The sequence below is a fragment of the Marmota marmota genome, unplaced genomic scaffold (assembly GCF_001458135.2).
Source record: "Marmota marmota marmota unplaced genomic scaffold, marMar, whole genome shotgun sequence".
NCBI lineage: Eukaryota > Metazoa > Chordata > Mammalia > Rodentia > Sciuridae > Marmota > Marmota marmota.
Genome location: NW_025999853.1, coordinates 32,827,448 through 32,844,585, shown reverse-complemented (window position 1 = coordinate 32,844,585; position 17,138 = coordinate 32,827,448). Strand labels below are relative to the sequence as shown.

The following is a 17,138-nucleotide window of genomic DNA, read 5'->3' as shown; positions in this document are numbered from 1 at the left end:
TCCCTCTCTCTAGTATATATGCGCTGTCTATATTATTAGCCTATTAGTCACTCAGGTATCTCTGTTACCAGATCAACTCGTTGTGTCACAATGCTTGTGTTATTTTACTAATAGTGGTCCCAAAGCACAAGAGTAGTGATGCTGACAAATTTTTACATTATATTGTTATGGTTTTTCTATTTTGTTATTAGTTATTATTGTTAATCTCTTACTGTACCTAATTTATAAATTAAACTTTACCATGGTTACTTCTGCATAGGAGAAAACATAGTATATATAGGGTTTGGTATTGTCTGCTGTTTCAGGCATCATGATAAAGGAAACTCAGATAAGAGAGAGATATTCTATTCTCACCACTTTGTGCTGAGATGAGTCTTAAAGGTTTTTTAAAATATATTGCAAGTCATTCACAGAAACCAGAGATATGTTTTTATTTAATTACCACAACCCCCATAAAAAATTGGAGACTGTTATTTCTGGAGACTCTTGGATTTCCTTTGGAAATACCTCCCAACTCAGAACAAAATCTGAACAGTCTGATTCAGTCTCAAAAAAATTATGCAAGAATACTTGTTGGAATAGGTGCTGTGTCACCGAGAACCACTGACATGAAGGGTTAAGATTGCAAAACCAGCTACAAACCATATATGGAAAAACCCATTTCTTAAAACTTGTGATGAACTCATGTTCTGTTTTCCGTTTGCTCAAAGCTGAAGTCAGCTACGCTTTGTGAAGCTGGCAGCTGAAGACAGAGAGGAGAATTCTCTCAGAAACCCAGGCTCTGGATTTAGCTCCCTGTGGCTTTGTGCCCACCAGACTGAGCATGCGGGTCACACTTGCTACTATGACCTGGCTGATTTCTTTTGTCTATAGTTATTCATATAAGGTAAATACCTTGCCAGATATTGAAAATGAAGATTTCATCAAAGAGTGTGTTCGAATACATAACAAGTTTCGATCAGAGGTGACTCCAACAGCCAGGGACATGCGATACATGGTAAGGAAAAAAAAAAACAGTATTTGTGGCATAAGTCAATCAAAAACAGCTCAGGTATTAACTTTGGGGACATATTCTTGGTAATCTTGGATGATTTTTTGCTTATGATTAGTGTGTGCTGTAAATTCACAATCCGTGATTAAAATGCAGTTTAGCCCTTTACTCACCACATCAAAAGCAAACACCACAAGAGCAGTGTCATTCTCTTTTGGGGCCCTTTCCTTCCTCATCTTGGGGAGACTTCTTTATTTTTTTGGTTATGTTCTTCCCTGTTAATAGGATTCTTTCGGTTTCTGTTTTTTCTTTTCTTGACTCTAAGCTCACTTTTTCTGTTGCCTTCTCAGGAAGACAATGTGGATTCTAGGGTAAGGATGGGATTTTTGATTCTGGGTTTGAATCCCTGATCTGTGACTTTGAGCTGGTTTGTAGCTTTTCTGAGCTTCTTCAGATGAGGGGTGTTGTGGCTAATAAATTGCATAGACAGTGAAACAGTATATACTATCTTGCACATAATTAGGCTTCAGTGAAACGTTGGTCTGTCTTCCTGGCTTAGATGCTAAATTCCATCAAACCAGATTATCGTTATTTCCTCAGCCCTAATTATTGCTTGAAGACTGTGTTTAGGGAAGATTTACATAGCATCACATCTCATGTGCCTTTTAAATCCCTGCTAGATCACACCACTTACATTGTTGTGGAAGATTCCATTCTTGACTCCCATATTGTTTAATAATTCCTTTTGCAGACTTGGGACCCAGCACTAGCCAAAATTGCAAAAGCGTGGGCAAAAACTTGTCAGTTTAGACATAACCCACAGCTGAAATCAAACAAGATGCACCCAAACTTCACTTCACTGGGAGAAAATATCTGGACTGGGTCTCTATCCTTATTTTCGGAGTCTTCAGCCATCTCAAACTGGTATAATGAAATTAAAGACTATGACTTCAACACCCGAAGATGCACAAAAGTCTGTGGTCATTACACTCAGGTAAGTATTGCCTGATGGTTTTTTGCTTTGTTTTGTTTTGCTTGTGGAGCTGAGGATTGAACCCAGGGCCTAGGGCATGCTAGGCAAGTATTCTGCCTCTGAGTCACATCCCCAGCACTGCCCCCTTGTGTTTTTGAAACCATCTTTTCAAGTAGGAGGAGAAAACTGAAATCTGATATTAGGAAATATAAAGAAGGCCAGTGCCCCTGTAAATATGTGTGAGTAGACATAACAGTCCTAGTTCAAAGATAATAATAAATGGAATAGACTCCAATACCAGAGGAAATAATTCTTGAAAAGTTTAGTTAAATGGACAAAAGTGATATGTGAGGACCATCAATCTGGAAAAATACTAAATACTAGTACTGTATGAGATAACTTGCAAACATTATATTATTTAAAACCTTATAACATCTGATATCTGAATCTGAACTTTTACTAGCTAAATGATATTGAAGAGGTAACTTCTTAACCTCTCTGGTCCTGTTGGTTTGGATATCATCCCTTTATGGGTCTGTGGTGAGAACTGAATTAGGTCTTCAATGTAGAGAACTAAATCCTACAGTCACTGTGAAAGTGGTTGCTATAGCTTTGTCTTCCCAGACCCTAGGGATCTCTGGGCCTCTCCCCATGAGTAGAGTCCTCTTTTCAAGTAGGGGCAGAATAGGGTGGTCTCTTAATGAGAAGAGGTTAAGATCATTTAGCAGGGGTTCTAATAGCTATTTTGTGTCTAAAATATTAGCCCTCTCTTTTCCACCTAGACATAAAGCAACAATTTACAAATAAGTTCAGTTAATTTGGGAAGATCCATCTCTCAAATCTGAGGCCTCTGTGGCATAAATTTAAGTTTCCTTCTCTTATTTTGACTCCCTGTAATGATAGATATTATGCCTTACTTGAATATGCATGCAGAGGTTAGGAGTCTGTTCTCAATTTAACTGTATTCTAACCTCTATATATTTTGCATGCTGAGCTACTTGTCAATCATCTGAAGTACCAGGCTCATTCATACACATTATATACCTTCTACACCTTGTTAATTTTGCCTGGAATTGTTTTCCTTTTCAGTTGACTCAATCTTCATGAACCAGCTTCTGTTTTTCTTGCTACATGAAGTCTTGCACACACACCCCACCCTTGGCTGGAGAGTTGTTCTGTCCTCTTTGTTCATTGGTACCTTGTCAGTAACTGTGCAACACTAGCCAAGCACTGTAACACATCCATTTACACATAATGTCTCTTCCAAAATATGACCAACTTCTGAGGGCTAGGGACCAATCCAGACTGTATCCCTCCTTCCCTGTCTCATTCCCTACATGTTTTCCCTCCCACTTTTCTTGAGATTATGCCCTAAAAATGTGTTAGCATATTGTTGACTTAGGCTCTGTTTTCTAGGACTCCGGAGTGAGATTTGTACTTTGAAGGCAGTGAACAAAGGTTAGATCCATCCATGGGCTAGTTTCCCAGAAGTAATATTGGAAAAGGATCTGATAGCTTGATTAGGAGTCCATTTTTATTTTTATGAGAAATCTTGCTGATAGATTCAAGATCACTCAATTGCCATTTTAAATTCATGCTAGAAAGTTACCTCGAGTGGATATAGTAACTCCTGACTTATCCTCATCTTCTGTTGAAAATTGAGCTATTTATAAATTTTGGTCCATGTTGGCTGGTTATACAAAATAAAAAGAATAAATTCAGATAAATTATCTCCCCACAAAAGGTTTAATATTTCTTGACATGTTAATTTAACACTTTAGCTTTATATTCACTGGATACAGCCTATTATTAAGGAATAATTTTAGTGTGGTAATATAGAAGATCAATCAAATCATATGTTTTGTTGCTGCCAGTCCATTTTGGAAAAATTTGAGAACAGTTTGGCAGTGTAGATTACTTGGGTCTGATAGTGCCAGAGCTTCCCACTAGATGGCACTATTCGTCTTATTTTTGTTTTTAATCTCGATTTCCCCACACATTCACCCTCCTGAAATTTTTCTTACACTCTTACACTCTCATGCAACAATGAAAATTTCACAATTTCTCTGGCAGGTCTTATGCTGTTATGATATTATCATGCTTCTGATAATGATTCAGATGGCTCCATGCTGAGAATTGAAAGGGTAAAGATGGTGGGAAGAAATTGTTAGAGAAAAAAAAAAAGAGATATGGCTCTCCCATATGGGTTCCCCTGATGCAAAACTTGTTAGAAAGTATAGAATCCCTAGGTTCTGGATGGATTTCATATGGAAAAACACTCTAAAAGCATCTTGCTCAGGGCATATACTGTCCTTACTGTACTTTGTGATCAGGCAAAATTAGCTCCCAATCTCCCATCTACAGAAAATAGATGTCAAAACACTATTAAAAAGAAGCCAAGTGCTTTGCACAGGGCCATTTGGAAAGATGACCTGAGGGCATCTCTGGAAAAGGCAGATCCTACCCATCACAGGATGTCAGGTATTAAAAAGTATAAAATAATTTCAAAGACTTTCCTTTGAGAAGAAAGCCCCATGGCACCCTGCTGACACAGGGCCACTCAGGGAATTGTTTTCCCAATTTTTTTTAACCTTGTTCAGTCATCAAGGCACTCAGAGGACACTGGAGCCATGGTTTAAGCGTGTCTGGTGCAACCCAGGCTGGCAGCAGTTCTTGGAGTGGTCAGTGTGATGGTGAGTGTATAGACATGCGGAATGCAAGAGTTAGGGTGTCACGGAGGCTTCCACCAAGATTTCAAAGTAAAGCCCGGTAGGCCAGACGGTGTGTGATAGTGTGCAAGCCCCTGAAAGCAGTCTCTTACAGAATGATACATGAAGCTGGGAGAGTGAGCCAAACCATAATGGAGACCCCAGGAAGTTAGAAGTGCCAGGAACGAGGAATGCCTGCTGAGGGAAGCTGAGGCAGCAAATAAAGCCAACCTGTGAGGGTGGTCATGTGGGCCATATTACAACCCCAAGATGGCAGAGGTGGGGCTGCCCAAATTGTTCGGAGCTCACATCACACCACCCTGTCCACCAGATGTTAGACAGGGAATGATAGGATTTGATGTTATCTGCTAGTTTTAAATCTTGTGTTGGTTTAATTCCTTTTTTTTTTTTTCACTTAGTCCTCTCTTTTTGAATGGAACTGTATATCCTGTGCCATTTTTTATTAGTGTTATTGTAGGGACTCTTAGCTGTTTGCCTTGACTCTCAGAGGAAACTTTGGACTTTTGAACAATATTAAAATATTTGGGACTCCGGTGACTCTTGGGATGGACTAAATGTATTTGCAATAGGAGACAGACATGAGTCTTTGGGGACCAGGGGCAGAATGCTAGAATTCAGATCCTGAATGTCTCCCATGTGTTAAAGGTTAATACCACCTGTGGCGGTATTAGGAGACTGGTAAAATGTTTAGTATTGAGGACTAGTGGAAGGAAGTTAGATCATTGAGAGGTATGCCCTTGAAGAGAATATTGGGATTCGGCTGCTTCCTTTCTTTCTCTTTGCATTCTGGCTATTATATGCTCCTCTCATGATGTACTTAGTATGTTGTCACAGGCCCAAAGGCAACAGTCAACTGTCCATGAACTGAAACCTTTGAAACCATGAGCCACCGTAAGCCTTTCCTCCTTATTCTCTAAGGTATTTTTGACACAGGGACAGAAAGTTGACTAACATACCAAGTAAAACATATAATAAATGCTAACTAAAATTTGTATACTTTTGGACAAAAATAGCATTAAAGATACAGTATTACAAACATTAAAAATACTTGAGATGTAATGACTCTATGGAAGGAAGTACTCAAAGACCAAAAGATAAAACATATCAAGCTAAGGTGAAAGCCAGGAACAGAGACCACATTGAATCCAGGTAGCATGTGGAAGAATCACCGGAAGAAATAGATTTTAAGGACAATTCCAGTGAGTTTGATGCCAGGGTTCTGAGATGAACCCCAAATTCTGCAAATCATCCCATGCAAAATCAGCTTGAAATGCAATAGATAAAAATTCAGAAAATTTCAAAGTAAAACAGAAATAATTGAAAAGCAAAAGTTTAAGAATCAAACCCGGGGAACAATAGCCACTCCAAAAGCTAAATTCTCTCAGTAAGATGGAAGCCTAAGCCACTTCTATGCCTATGTAGGCCGGGGTTCCCTGTAGAGGATTCCTTGGAATGTGATATGCAGAGAAATGTTCCTCAGGAAATACTCCATTTAGACCACAGAGAAGGGACTATCCCTTTATAAAAGAGGGTCCTGCTCCTCTTCTCTGGGATGTTGGAAATGCCTTTCCAGATCCTCTGCAGTGGTCAAACCAAGAGAAAAAGACAGTCTGAAAAAGCAGCTGTCCTCACTGGTACTATGATCACGTCCCTAAATACTCCTTCACCTCTGATGCCACACGTAAACCCTGGGGGAACTCATATTGCATCCGCAGCCCCCCTCTCCCCTCACTCTTCACTATTTTCCCAGGGAATAAATTTTTTCTGCAGTCACCCTGGCCATGGTTTAATTCTGTGAACGAATCTTTTCCTCTTTGGGTTCACGTGAAGTATTGCCCTCTCCAGCTCCAACTTGCTTCCTTGGAAAAGGGCTCCATGCTACATATGCCCTTAGAACCCTTCACGATGGTCAACACTCTTATGTAATGGTTGCAGGACTGATTTCCTCTATATTTTTGCAAAGGCACCTGCTGGCTCTAGCTCATCCACTATTACACCCCCATATTTAGCACAATTCTTATCACAAAATTACTCAACAAACTATGGTAAAAAAAATGATTTAAAATGTAAATCAGTACCGCTGTAAAAAGGAATGCATTTAATTGTTGGCTTGTCTTCAGCTACTGACTCTTTAAATACTTTGTTTAGTCGTCTATGACACCAAACACTCTTTGTCAGGTTAAGCTACATAATTTGTGGGGCCTGGTGCAAACTGAAAATGTATACTCCTTCATTCAAAAAGCAAGGGAAAAGTCCCACTGCTGGTGCTAGATTATGCAACAGTTTTGATTAACCAAATACGGAGCTCTTTTGAGCATGGATCCAATTTCCCAGCACAGGCTGCTCTCCCTGAAGCTGTCTCCACTCTTGATTTCCCTCCACATCACTGACTACTTTTGCATCTGATATGCTGCTCTTGACTCTTTCTTGGTCCCAAGCTCTGCGTTAATTTTTCATAATCTATTACTTTGCCTATGTGATGTAATCTAGCCTCATGTCTTTATACCTCTAACCTTACACTGTTCACTGAACTGAAAATGGTTAAGTCCAGCAAATGTCCTGAATAGAACTGTTACCCATGCTCTACCACCTTGCTTCTTCCCTAGTTTGAAACATCTCAATAAATGTTGCTTAGATCAAACCAAAATGCTTCCCACATCCATAATAAAAGCAAATCCTTCCACCTACGCTTCTAAGCTGAGCCATGAACTTGATCAGTCTTCAGGAATGCCATCACCCAAGTGTGAGTTACCATGTTTCATTCTTGTAACACTGAAATAGCCTCCAAAGTTACCTCTTTGTTAGTTAAAGCACTTACTACCATGCTCTTTTCAATGTCTTTACTTCCTAACTGCTACTGGGTTCTTGCTAAGATATGATAAAAAAAAAAAAAAAAAAAAAAAAACAGTCACTCACCTACAAGAATCTCCACAGTTGGTTCCCCTGCCTTTGAGCTAATTGTCTATGACTCTCCCCCACTCAGTAGATCAGGCTCTATTTGCCTTTATTCTGCCAGTCTAATATATTAAGGAAAGGCTGCCTCAGGGCCTTTGTTCCTGACAGGGCTCTACAGAATGCTCTTTCTTCATTGTTGTGGTCTCCTAAACCATTAGCCTCTATGTTGTACCCTCATTGTTCGTGTCCCAGTTCAAATGCCTCCCATTCAGAAATGGCTTCTCTGAACACCCCTGTTAAATCAGCCCCCTTTCTCCCCACTGATGACTCTTCATTGTTAACCCTGTTTTATTTCTTCATTGTAGTAACTCAAAATTATCTTGTTTATATGTTTATTTCTCTCTCTCGAACACATACACACAGACTACCACCATCAACACCAATGACAGTAATTATAGATCTTGTTTCCAGCTGAATTTTGAGCACCTGAAACTTCCTTGGTAGTAAGTACTTTAACTAAATAGAGCAAATATAGCTTACCATGTTTAACCACTGAGCCACATCCCCAGCTCTTTTTATTTTTCATTTTGAGGCAGGGTCTTATTAAGTTGCTTAAGGCCTAATCATACCCAAATGTTCATTTCACTATTTTCCTCTGTGTTAATATCCCCATTTATTTTCAGGTTGTCTGGGCAGACAGTTACAAGGTTGGCTGTGCAGTACAGTTTTGCCCTAGAGTTTCTGGCTTTGAAAGTCTTTCCAATGGAGCACATTTTATATGCAACTATGGACCAGCGTAAGTGCCTGAATTAACCTCTTTCTAAAAGTTAATGTTATATTTTAAAAGTATTCATCTTCATTTTAGAAAATCTAGTTAATAAAGTATAGAGAAGAAAATTAATATAACTCTTAATTACTCTGCCCAGAGATATACTCCATTAACATTCTGGTACTTTTTTCTGTGTTTCTATACTCTTTTTAAATACACATATTTTTAAAAGCAGCAATACTCAAGTGTTTATCAGGGACACAAACTAGTCTGATATGGTAATAACACAAGATGGGACAATTTTTTATTAGTTTGTTAAAAATTTGGCAAATTTTATAGAATCTTCTAAACAAAAGAACTAAAGTTCTTCAATTTATATAACTTCATACTTTTGGTAGTTCTGTTTTTAAATGAAAAATGTTTTCACCCTTTGGAAAAAGTGGGAAGTGACCTTACCCATATCCTTAAAATAAACACATAAACACACACATAACATACCCAGATACATGTATAGGTATGTACATTTGTGTATTGTAAACATATGTAAAAAACTGTTACCATGCTGTAAATACAAGTTTTGTATTTTTTTTACTTAAAATTATACCATGTCTTTGTCACTTAATTTAAACCTGAAACTCAATTTCAATAATTATAAAATCATTGATGTTTTATATAATGCTTACAACATGCCAAGCACTGTTCTGAGTAATAATTTACATGTATTTAATCTTCATTAAAAGTTTAGGAAATGTAAAAAAAAAAGTTACACCTTTATCTTGTTTTGCAGATGAGGAAACTGAGGCATGGGCAAAGGGAATAACCTGCCCTGTCCTACAGTTAGTAAATGTCTTGGCTGGCCTCTGATCTGGCTGTCTATCTCAGTTTGTGCTCTTGATAGCTAATAAAACAGTTAATCTCAGTGAAGAATTTAGATTGTTCTGTACTTTGTGATGAACACCTATAGTCAGAAATATTCAGTCACTTTTATGTTCCTACAATTCCTAGGAGTAATACTAGTAACTTGACCCTTTTTAACTTTTTAATACCTTTTACCAAATTACTTTTCATCATTTATTTTCAATTTATACTGGGGATTGAACCCAAGGGGCTGCTTAACCACTGAGGCACATCCCCAGCTCTTTTTTATTTTTCATTTTGAGTCAGAGTCTCATTAAGTTGCTTAGGGTCTCACCAAGTTACTGAAACTGGCCTAGAATTTGTGACCCTCCTGCCTCAGCCTCCTGAGTAGCTGGAATTATAGTCATGCAACATCACACCCTGGCGCATTATAAGTATTTTCTAACTTGAAAGAAATTATATTTGTTTTCTTTTGCATCTCTGATTACTAATGATGATAAAATCTCTTCACCTGATTGTCTATTTATATTCCTTCTTGGTAAATCATATGATCTTCCCATTTTTCTTTTAGAGTGGTTTTCTTAATGATTGATATTAGCTGTTTATATTTTAAGGCTTTTTAACCATTCGCCACATATGTAACATTGTTTTCTTTAATTTGTTGCCCTTGAGTTTTGTTTGGAGGGAAGGGAACTAAAATCAAGTATCCTTCAGAAAAGAACAACTTTGACTTAAGATTCCATAGTTGGAAAATAAGGAAAACCAAAGAAAAGGTAGACAAAACCTTAATTCAACCAGTGATAGTTTTTCATGACAGTTTAATGGTTAAGGTACAGTTAACTTACCATGTGACCAGTGACAAATTAGTTAATTCTCTGAATCTGTTTTGTTGTAAAAAGTCAAAATAATAATAGCATCTATATTTAGTGTAGCTATAAGAGTCATAGAAAGCTATGTAAAAACACCAAGTATGTATAATGCCTGGCACTGGTGATTGTTCATAAGTATTTATTATTTTTATTCTCATTATTAATTGCATGTGTGAATTCTAGTACAGAATCACTTTACTTACTTTTGGTTATAAATATTGTTGTGAAACTTATGTTTGAAGTTATGTTTCTATAAAAAACTGAGTTAGCTTCATACATTCATTTATTCAGCAAATATTTCTTTACTAAACTTCAAAGAAGAGCAAGCCAGATGCACTCTGCCCTTATTTATATTTATGAGGCAGATCAATAAATATATATGACTGCATTATAATGGGGAAACTAAGAGAATATAAATAATACTCTAATAGGAACTACCACTGGAAAAGGCCCTGTTTAAAATAAAATGATCAGGGAAGGACATTCTGTGATAATTTTAGCTTAGGTGTGAAAAATGAGAAGGAATCAGATGTGAGAACTGCAGGAAGAGTTGTGCAGAGGGGAGAACAACTGCAAAACTTACATGGAGAGGACTTTGGCAAGTTTGAAGCATGGACAGAGACCAGGGTGTTAGAGCATTGAGTGAAATGAAACCAAGGGGAAGATGGCAGCAGAGATCTCACAGGGCCTTGTAGATCATGGCGAGGGTTAACCTTAGTCAAGTCAGTAGAGGAACCCATCAAAGTATCTTAAATAGGGGACTCATGATGAGATCTGCTTTAAATCTGGAGATCAGTCTGTGAAGTGTGGAAAAGGAACTGGAGCGGCAGAAGACAGAGGGGCCAGTTAGGAAGGTCTTCATTTCCTTCTGCCTTCTGAGGCCTTTTCTTATATCTTCAAAGCCATACGCCCTCACTCCACATAATCCAGTATTTCCCCAGTGTTTCTGAGAATGCCTCAGAAGGGGAATAGGATGCTTAATTCTCCAGTCACCTGTACCTCTCTCTTCTTCATTCCCCTGGGCATCATTCAGCAAAGCCATGGTAACAGATCTCTACCCAGAGTGGTTAGTGGAGAACAGGACTGTAACACAGAGGAGGAAATAACCTTAATTACAAGAACAGTAGCTAGTATGGTTTGGCCATCTCTGCCTTGGGAACCCTTAATCATATTTAACTTCTCTTCCCCAATGTCCCAATCTTCTCTCTCAAGGTACTAGAAAAAAATACTAAAGCTTTCTGCTTCTTCACTCCATAGAATACTTCAGATCTCTTTGTCATAATCACTCTCACTTAGACAAACCCAGGTCTTTCTAGTAGCATGCTTTTCCCAAATGCATTCTTCACTTTACCTACAACTCACAACTATATTGTTTTTAGCTTATTTTTAAGTAGCAATGTTTTCCTTCTCCTTTACAGTTTGGAATGCATAGTTGAAGCATAAGGTAGCATAAATGATTTTGTTAAAACCATCTAGAATTTAAACAATTTAATGAGTATTGTGCTTTTTAACAATGAAAGATATTCCAAGACTAACGTCTAATTTGGATCTTTTGTGATTGCTATCAGAATTTCTACTATATTGCTTTGATTATACAGTACACGGATAAATTTCACTTCTGAAGCAACCAATAATGTGAAGCCAAATGAGATTAGAACATATACTTGGATTGAAAAAAAAATGAGGTGTTAATATAAAGCCTCGAACTGGGGGCTTCTTAACACTAGAGTTAAATGTATAGTTTTACTGGGACGGGAGTTCATGAACATGGTTCAGAAAAAAATTACAATTCCTTCCACTTGAATGAAGACAACAGACTAGGCTTTTTAGCACTGTGACTCTGTATTAACAATATCTGTGTCTTTGAAAATAGTAGTTATTTTCACATTAACTCTAGTTGCTGCAGACACCTAAAAATATTTATGATTAACATTGATTTGAAACTACTTACAATATTAGAACCTGCTAGATCTGGTTTAATACTTAATAGAAAAGCACATATTTCTATGATTCTTTTTTCAACATTTTGATGCTCATTTCTGTTTAATCAGTTTCCCACATTCCTATGTATTTTATGCAATTAAAAATCATCCTATTTTAAGAAAGAGTCCATAGGATTTACCAAGCTATCAAAAGGCAAAGAAGAAGAACTGCATTCCAAAAGCAGAGTTTAAAAAATTAGTGCAATGGTAGATCTGCTGATATAATGTACCAAGCCTGTGAGCATTGCTACTCTTTAGGTGCTCATGGGAATATAAAATGTTTATATATAATTTCACTTTCGGGGGCTGGGGATGTGGCTCAAGCGGTAGAGCGCTCGCCTGGCATGCATGTGGCCCGGGTTCGATCCTCAGCACCACATACAAACAAAGATGTTGTGTCCTCTGAAAACTAAAAAATAAATATTAAAAAATTCTCTAAAATATATATATATATAATTTCACTTTCTATCAGTGACTTTGGTCAGTTATTTGTACTGTGCCTAAGCCATTAGCTATCTAATAGGGATAAATAAGAAACAGTAACATCCTCATAGAAATGTTGTGAAGATTATCTCATTCAAGGATGCTTAAAACAGTGCCTAACACATAGTGAATGACCAATATTTAGCTATTATTCACAGATCATCTTTTATGTGAAAACAACCTGTAATTCAGAATTTCCTGTGTGTGTGTGTGTATTTTGAAAGGCATTTCCTATCCAATAAAAACTATGGTGGCTAGGTTGAATAATGAGAGTAAATACAGGCCATGATAGCTTTCATGAGATGGGCAGATTTTTGGATGACAGCAATTACTCAGGCCAGAGAACAGTAGAGGAAGCACAGCCCTGGTGTCAGACAAATCTAGTTTTCCTCCTGACTCAGGTATGTGTAAATTGTGATTTGGGGCAAGTCACTAATCTCTTAGATCCTCAGAAATAAAATAACTTCCTCCCAGAATTGTCAGAAGTGAAATAATGTAAATTAAGAGGGCCATTGAATGAACCCTACACATACTAGTAGCTTTCCATTTATTTCCTTTTCTTCACATTTTATTAACTACTGGTTGCTTACAAGCTCTCAATAATTTTCACTTCCACCTTATTATCATTCTAGATCTGGTCAAGGATTCACAGTAAATTGTAATTGGAAACAAAAACTCTACTAATAGACAGGCTTCTGCTTTACAGAGGAAATTACCCAACTTGGCCATACCAGAAGGGATACACCTGCAGTGCTTGTCCTCCAGATGACAAATGTTTACAAAATCTCTGTGGTGAGTAAAAGGAACAATCCACAAATGAAATAATGGAATAGAAACTATTATGCCTTTCTCTACGGTTAAGAGTGTAATTATTTTATCCTAATAGCTGTTTTCGAGGAAATTGGCATCGAGGAGTAACCAACCCCATGGCTTACCGTTCTAGAAATAAATATGTTTAAGAAAAATTTGAGATATTCTTTAAGAAGATCTTTTAAAATATCCTTTATTTTCTCATGGTGTGAAGGAAAACCTCGAGTAAGCTATTGTGCAAATCGCATAATACTTTGTGCCTTTATCTGTAACAAACTCAACTGCTCAGAACAGCAGGGCTAGGGTGGGATGCTTAGGATAGGACAGTGAGCCAAGTTTTACTGCATAAATTTTCATTTGGAAAAAAAATGTTGCATTGCTTACATTTCCTAAGATTTCTTTCACACAAAAAATTAGGATTCTATTAAATTGCTGTTTCCTTCCTATTTGTAAACATTAAACTGTAAACCTTACTCCAGGCATAGGGGCACTTTCTGGATCAACTCTCTAAGCCAGTTATTTTTCCCTCAGTCCAACCATTTTTTTGTTTGTTTGTTTATTCCACTCACATCAAGTTTGTTAGGAAAACCCAGTAACATGTATCCAAAATGCAACTAATCTCTTCTGAGAAAACAACATGTTAACCAAATTCTTTTAGGGTGTTACAACAAAGCATACATGTATACACAAGTGTGTATCCGTGTGTAAGTTTCTTCCACATTAGGCAGTATAATATACGAGTTAAAACCATAGATTTTAGAACCATATGCCAGTTTCCAGTTCAGTGTCCAGTTCTACCACTGTGACCTCAGGCAACTTTCTGAACCTATTTCCATAACTATAAAATGTGCTTGATAGTATCACCTCATGGGTTTGGTGAAATAACTTAGGGTAAAATCATGTTTTCCCTTTAAAGTTTCTACATAATTAGTAATGCCATCACAATAATATTGCTGACAGTTTGTTTTTGATCTTTGGAGCTCTAAACTTGAGATGGTCTCTAATCTTGGGAGATAAAACTCAGATTAAAGCTCTAGTCCAAGAATGAAAATCCCTGAACTCCTAAGGGTAAAAGCACATGCTAACTTGCATATTTACAAGATATTGTAAAACATATCACCCATTTACCATAGCATCCTCCAGATTAATTCTGCCACTAATTTTCAGAAAACTCAATTTTTCTGTAAAATGTTGGCTTCCTTGAAAGCATTCCATTTTTCTGCACTAGCGGGGAATGACAGGATTTATAATTTAAAAAATGAAAGGATAACCATCCCCATCCCACCTTTTATCCTGAAGTCTGAGTAGTAGGGTAAAGTTAGATAAAACCTTTTATTTAACAGATTTCAACTCACAAATTATGGCAAACACCAGAAAAAAAAAATTGTTCATAGTCTTCTAGATACTATCTGTAGTTCAATAAATACCAAGAGGCCATACCAAACTGTTTTGCAACATATGTCAAGCATACCCGTGATACAAAGGTAATTTTAGCTAGTAGATGTATATTAAGATGTATATTTGTTGAATATTTAAAAATATATACAAGAAAAAAATAATTAGAATATCACACCCTTGAATTCATGGATATAATTGCAAAAAGTTAGGTTAGCAGCTTCATGGTAACTCAGCACAAAGCTCACTCCCAGGTATGATGATGTTCAAAGATGCTCACAAGTGCCCAGAGGGCTAGGTACTTGATGGCTTCCATTACAGGAACCCAAGAGCAACTGATGTACAACTGGTGTAGAAAAGGTCATTTAATAAAACAAAAAATCAAGAAGGCTAAAGGCAGTTGTGGGACTTATTTCCTCCCAGTACTCTGAAATAAAAAATCTAAATAAAGCTCAGTAAAAAAAAGCGCATAGTTACTGCTTTTAATAAGCCAAAAGTCCTAATGATGACTTAGTGATAAACTGGAATGGATGAAAGAAGCTACTGTCCCTTTAGTATTAATTCAGCATTCACAATATCGTTGTTCTCAGGGAAGGACCCATTCTCAAGAAAAATATGTTGATAAACTGCTCATGTTGATTATTTCTAATATGATTTAAATTTTTAAATTTTTTTTACTCTTGATTGTATTTATTATCTGAAGGATATAGTTATGTAAGATAATTTTCTATTTATAATAGATAGTTTCCTCTGTATAAAAAGTTCATATAAAGAGCAGACTTAAAAATACAATGTTAGTACAGTTAAGACAAAAAAATTCTTTTGGCGAGGATGTGGGGGAAAAGGTACTTTCATACACTGCTGGTGAGACTGCAAATTGGTGCAGCCACTATGGAAAGCAATATGGAGATTTCTTGGAAAATTGGGAATGGAACCACCATTTGACCCAGCTAACCCTCTCCTCGGTCTATACCCAAAGGACTTAAAAACAGTATACTACAGGGACACAGCGACATCAATGTTTACAGCAGCACAATTCACAATAGCTAAACTGTGGAACCAACCTAGATGCCCTTCAACAGATGGTTAAAAAAAAAAAATGTGGCATATATACACAATGGAATATTACTCAGCAATACAAGAGAATAAAATCATGGCATTTGCAGGTAAATGGGTGAAGTTCAAGAAGATAATGCTAAGTGAAGTGAGCCAATCCCAAAAAACCAAATGCTTTCTTTGACATAAAGAGGCTGATTCATAGTGGGATAGGAAGAGGCATCATGGGAAGAACAGACAAACTCTATTAGGGCAGAGGGGTTGGAGGGGAAGGGAGGGCACATGGGGTTATTAATGATGGTGGAATGTGATAATCATTATTATCCAAAGTACAGGTATGAAGACATGGATTGGTGTGAATATACTTTGTATACAACCAGAGATATGAAAAATTGTGCTCTCTATGTGTAATAAGAATTGTAATGCATTCTGCTATCATATATAAATAAAAAATTCTTAAATCACCTTTGAAAATCACTGCAATGAAGTCAATAGTTACACTTCTTTTTTTTTTAAATAAAAATCTTACCTGTACCTAACTTTTTTTTTTTTTTTTAATTCTCCCTGACTTCACAGTTAATCCAAAGAGAGACAAGGTCACACGTATGTATACACATCCTAAATTGTTTCATTAAGCACTATGTAATTTATATCATTCCATTATGAGAAACAATGTCTCAGAGGACTTTCTATGTTTATTTCACAGGTTACTACTCTCTTGTGGATCCAGCCTGGCCCATATTTTTACGAAACAGATACACATCTCTCTTTCTTATTGCTAATTCAATAATTCTAATAATGTCCGTTATAATTACCATTTGGATAAAGAAAAAATACCCTAATTTAAGTCTTTTAGACTAATGCAGTCTGGGGGGGAGGGAGAGATTTATTCATATGGCTTTTTAAAAAAAGTAACAATTGGGTGTATTTCTAATTTCCACTTTAAAACATTATTTTAAAAAAATACACTGCTGCAGTAAAGACTTGCTCAAAATAAAAATGGCTCAACTTCCTAATTATAGAATAAACTCATCTTTACTTTGCACTTTTTTATGAATAAGCATTGTTTTCAGGTTGCCACCACTGGGCTTTCCATATGTAATCTAGTTCCTGTGCTTTAGTTTAGCTTCCAAATCTATAAAATGAATGAGCTAGACTTATGTGATTCTAAGTTAACTCCAGTGATTGGTGCTTCTTACATGCTGCTTTAGCTCAATGTACCTGGTTTCCCTGTTCTCTTGCAATTTGGTATCTTTCCGGTTTAACACTTCCTCAGACTTGATAACTGAAGTATTTGATTTCAGAGGCCTTGATTTTCTGCTTATGAG

General features: G+C 36.8%; 1 protein-coding gene across 2 annotated transcripts; it reads left to right on the top strand.

Moving 5' to 3' along the window:
• The first annotated feature begins 682 nt into the window (after window positions 1-682).
• Window positions 683-16,855, top strand: Glipr1 (GLI pathogenesis related 1). 2 transcript variants are annotated; one of them, XM_015482984.2, is made up of 6 exons: window positions 683-997; window positions 1,743-1,985; window positions 8,272-8,384; window positions 13,256-13,341; window positions 16,387-16,413; window positions 16,517-16,855. In XM_015482984.2, exons 1-6 carry the CDS (start codon window positions 824-826, stop codon window positions 16,669-16,671), a joined length of 798 nt encoding a protein of 265 aa, XP_015338470.1. In that variant the 5' UTR covers window positions 683-823; the 3' UTR covers window positions 16,672-16,855. The 2 variants fall into 2 exon arrangements, with proteins under 2 accessions (XP_015338470.1, XP_048660838.1); XM_048804881.1 differs by lacking the exon at window positions 16,387-16,413.
• The last annotated feature ends 283 nt before the right edge of the window (window positions 16,856-17,138 follow it).

What these genes read in the sequence shown, in the direction of transcription:
- Glipr1 (XM_015482984.2), top strand. Translation starts at nt 824, where the DNA reads ATGCGGGTCACACTTGCTACTATGACCTGGCTGATTTCTTTTGTCTAT. An exon ending in CCAGGGACATGCGATACATG is followed by an intron (nt 998 to 1,742) that starts GTAAGGAAAAAA and finishes TTCCTTTTGCAG; the next exon opens with ACTTGGGACCCAGCACTAGC. An exon ending in TCTGTGGTCATTACACTCAG is followed by an intron (nt 1,986 to 8,271) that starts GTAAGTATTGCC and finishes ATTTATTTTCAG; the next exon opens with GTTGTCTGGGCAGACAGTTA.